Source organism: Otolemur garnettii, unplaced genomic scaffold, assembly GCF_000181295.1.
Source record: "Otolemur garnettii isolate 467f Iridium unplaced genomic scaffold, OtoGar3 scaffold00111, whole genome shotgun sequence".
Lineage (NCBI taxonomy): Eukaryota > Metazoa > Chordata > Mammalia > Primates > Galagidae > Otolemur > Otolemur garnettii.
The window spans coordinates 3,096,201-3,099,230 of record NW_003852506.1 but is presented as its reverse complement, the minus strand read 5'-3'; the positions used below and the strand labels follow the sequence as shown (position 1 = coordinate 3,099,230).

General features: G+C 37.8%; 1 protein-coding gene across 1 annotated transcript in view; it reads right to left on the bottom strand.

The window, feature by feature from the left end:
• Window positions 1-3,030, bottom strand: part of PAXBP1 (PAX3 and PAX7 binding protein 1) — a 42,925-nt gene that overhangs the window by 14,789 nt on the left and 25,106 nt on the right. The window contains exon 11 of the mRNA XM_003797066.2: window positions 735-934. Within this exon, the coding sequence (XP_003797114.1) occupies window positions 735-934 (200 nt within the window). The remainder of the gene's footprint in view (window positions 1-734; window positions 935-3,030) is intronic.

Here is a 3,030-nt window from a genome sequence, read left to right as displayed (position 1 = left end):
AAAAAAAAAAAAAAAAAAGAAAAACAATCCCCAAATGCACACAGCCTTTAGCTTTTGCTATTTACCAAGATACATACAACACACAGAGTAAAACTCCACAAGGTTGGGCAAAGATCATCTGGAGCTGGGAGCTGAATGCTTCCCAGAGCTAACATTATTTTCGGTTGTGTTCTCAGGACTTGAAGCTCAGCTTTCTTTTCCTTGGAGTTTACACATTCAACCTAGCCGATCTCAATCGTGTCTACAGCTCTCCCCATATGCTGGTAACTTCCAAAACCATACTATAAACACACCACTAGACCTACCTTCTAGTCCCCTCCCTTATACACCAGGGTAGCAAGGCCTTTTGATTCCACCTCCTAAGTTCATCAGCTTGTCGCACCATCCTGATTTCCATTATTGCTGACTTACTTTAGGCCTTCATTTTACTTTCCCATTAGTTTCTAAGTTCCTCTAGGATCAAAGAACTAAGTTCTTTCTACTCATGTTCATATTCCAGTGTCACTATATATGATTTTAGCTGACTGAGAAAGAACTTAAGTTATCAATTAAAAAGCAATAGACAGCACTTTAGGGAAGGGAGGAAATTTAAGAAGAAAGCCTAATTATACTCAGATACAATTAATTATCTATCTCCCATGAAAAATCTTTTGCTTAAGCCTACATCTCCAGCTTTGAGACGAAAATTACCCAGACATCAGGTTATGCCTCTAACAACAACAGAAGTCACCCACCTCCAGAGGAGTCCAAGTGAGAAGCTGCAGTCTTATAAGGGGATTGAATAACTTTGGCAAACAAAGGCCGATGTAAGCATCCTTATAGGACATGTAGTATTTTGAACGCCATGCTTCAAACTGTGATTTAATACAGTCGATGGAATAGAAACTTTCAAGGACATCTTCAAAAACTTTGCTAGATTCTTTTGAAATGCGATCTAAAACAAACAATAAAAAACCACAGAGAATCATAACTTAGTATGAAGTAGAAAAGAACAGTTCAATATTTTTAGTTTTCTTTGTAGCCTATTAATCAGATAGGCTCACTCATTAATAAAGGACTACTAATAACAATTTAGAAGAAAGGACAAACAAGGTAGTTTAGGTTTTAATTTGTCTATTATGCAATCTAAGATACAGCCACAGTCTTTGTTTTGAACAGTTTCAGTATATGAAATATTCTGTTACCACGGTTTAGCCAATAATACCTGTAGCCCAACAACATGGTTTGAATTTCAGTTACCTGGTAGATTACCTGTAAGTGTATAAATATAAATGATGCTTTGATGCTAGCATTAGTCCACAAATCACTGTGTAAATAACATCTATGCATCATGATCAATGACACCACTTTCTTTCAAAGTTGGTTGGTGAGTATAATAACTGACAGAAAAGTCTCAGCTAAATGGATGCCAGGATCTTTAAGGAAGCATTTATTTGGGAATACGATATTATTGTCATGCCACAGATGACTTAGGAAAAGGAAATCTTTCTAAGGGAGAGATTAAGTCCTAACAAACTTCATCACAAGATCAATCTTAACATCACTAATAGTGGGGCAATCTAACATTTTTCATGTGCTATTACCTAAGAAACAGTGTCTGGTATGCTAAAAATAAGTTTAACCTCAATGCACTCAAAACTTTAGACCTAACTTCCAGTTTACAAGAAATACTAAGAATGGAAGAACAAGTTAAACAGCACCCTGAGAAACTATACAGACAAATCCAGAATGTAGGATGCTCTACAAGACAAGCAGCATGGTCTCTTCAAAAAGTCAATGTCCTAAACAAATTCTAGGGATGTGTGAATATGCAGAATACTCATTTATTCCAGATGAAAAATTGTGAAAATCAAACGTGTCATTCCTGGTTTGGAAAATATAAACAAACCCACAAAATAACCCATAAAAAATTCCAAAAGAGGTTTTTTTTGAGATTCAAACTCAATTAAATGAGTATGATATTCAAAAATTATAGTTAATATTCTTAGGTGTGATAATGGCACTATGATTATAATGAAAAATATCCTCATTCTTACAAGAAACATGCTGAAAATTTTAGGAGTGAAGTGCCATGACGTCTGTAGGTTACTTTCTGAATGGTTCAGCAAAATACACACATGTACACAAAGAGGCAGCAAACTTGGTGAAATAGTAAGTGTTCAATCTGACTGATAGGTACATAACTGCTTCCTTGGCTGTTCCTGAACATTCTCTATATATTTAGAAATGGTTACCATAAAAAAAAGTGGGAGAAAAAGAAGATTCTCCAACTAAGTTTCTTTCTTTTTCTTCTTTTTTAAGAGACATAGTGTCACTTTGTTATCCTCAGTAGAGTGCTGTAGCGTCATCGTTCACAGCCATCTCAAACTCGTGGGCTCAAGTGATTCCCTTTCCTCAGCCTCCAAAGTAGGTGGGACTACAGGTACCCACCACAACACCCAGCTATTTTTTAGGGATGGGGGTCTTGCTCTTGCTCAGGCTGGTCTCAAACTTGTGAGCTCAAGCAATCTACCTGTCTTGGCCTCCCAGAGTGCTAGGGTTACAGGCTTGAGCCACCAGGCCTGGCCTCCTAACTCAGCTTCAAATGGTTTGCAGCCAATCCAAATAATTATGGACAATGGTGGGAAATGAAGACTTTCATTTGAAGATCCTTCTGGAAATGCCTGGCACATAGTAAAATTAACTATTCCTCTAGGTTGAAATGACTTATAACTCCATTAATCAGGAGTACTCTTCGGGTCCACGGCCAAGCTTTACCTTTCCAGGCTAGAGAGGCTGACATTGAGAGCCACCCTCAGGATCTGACACATTTTTTGGTCACTTAAAATACCACATTCTAAAGAACAGTATTGTTTATCATGCAAGTACTCAAAAGAAAACCCCATGACAAAGTGTTACCTCTAATTTTGAGAATTTTTTTTTTTTGAGATAGAGCTTCAAGCTGTCCCCCTGGGTAGAGTGCCGTGGCATCACAGCTCACAGCAACCTCCAACTCCTGGGCTAAAGCCAGTCTCCTGCCTCTGCCTCCCA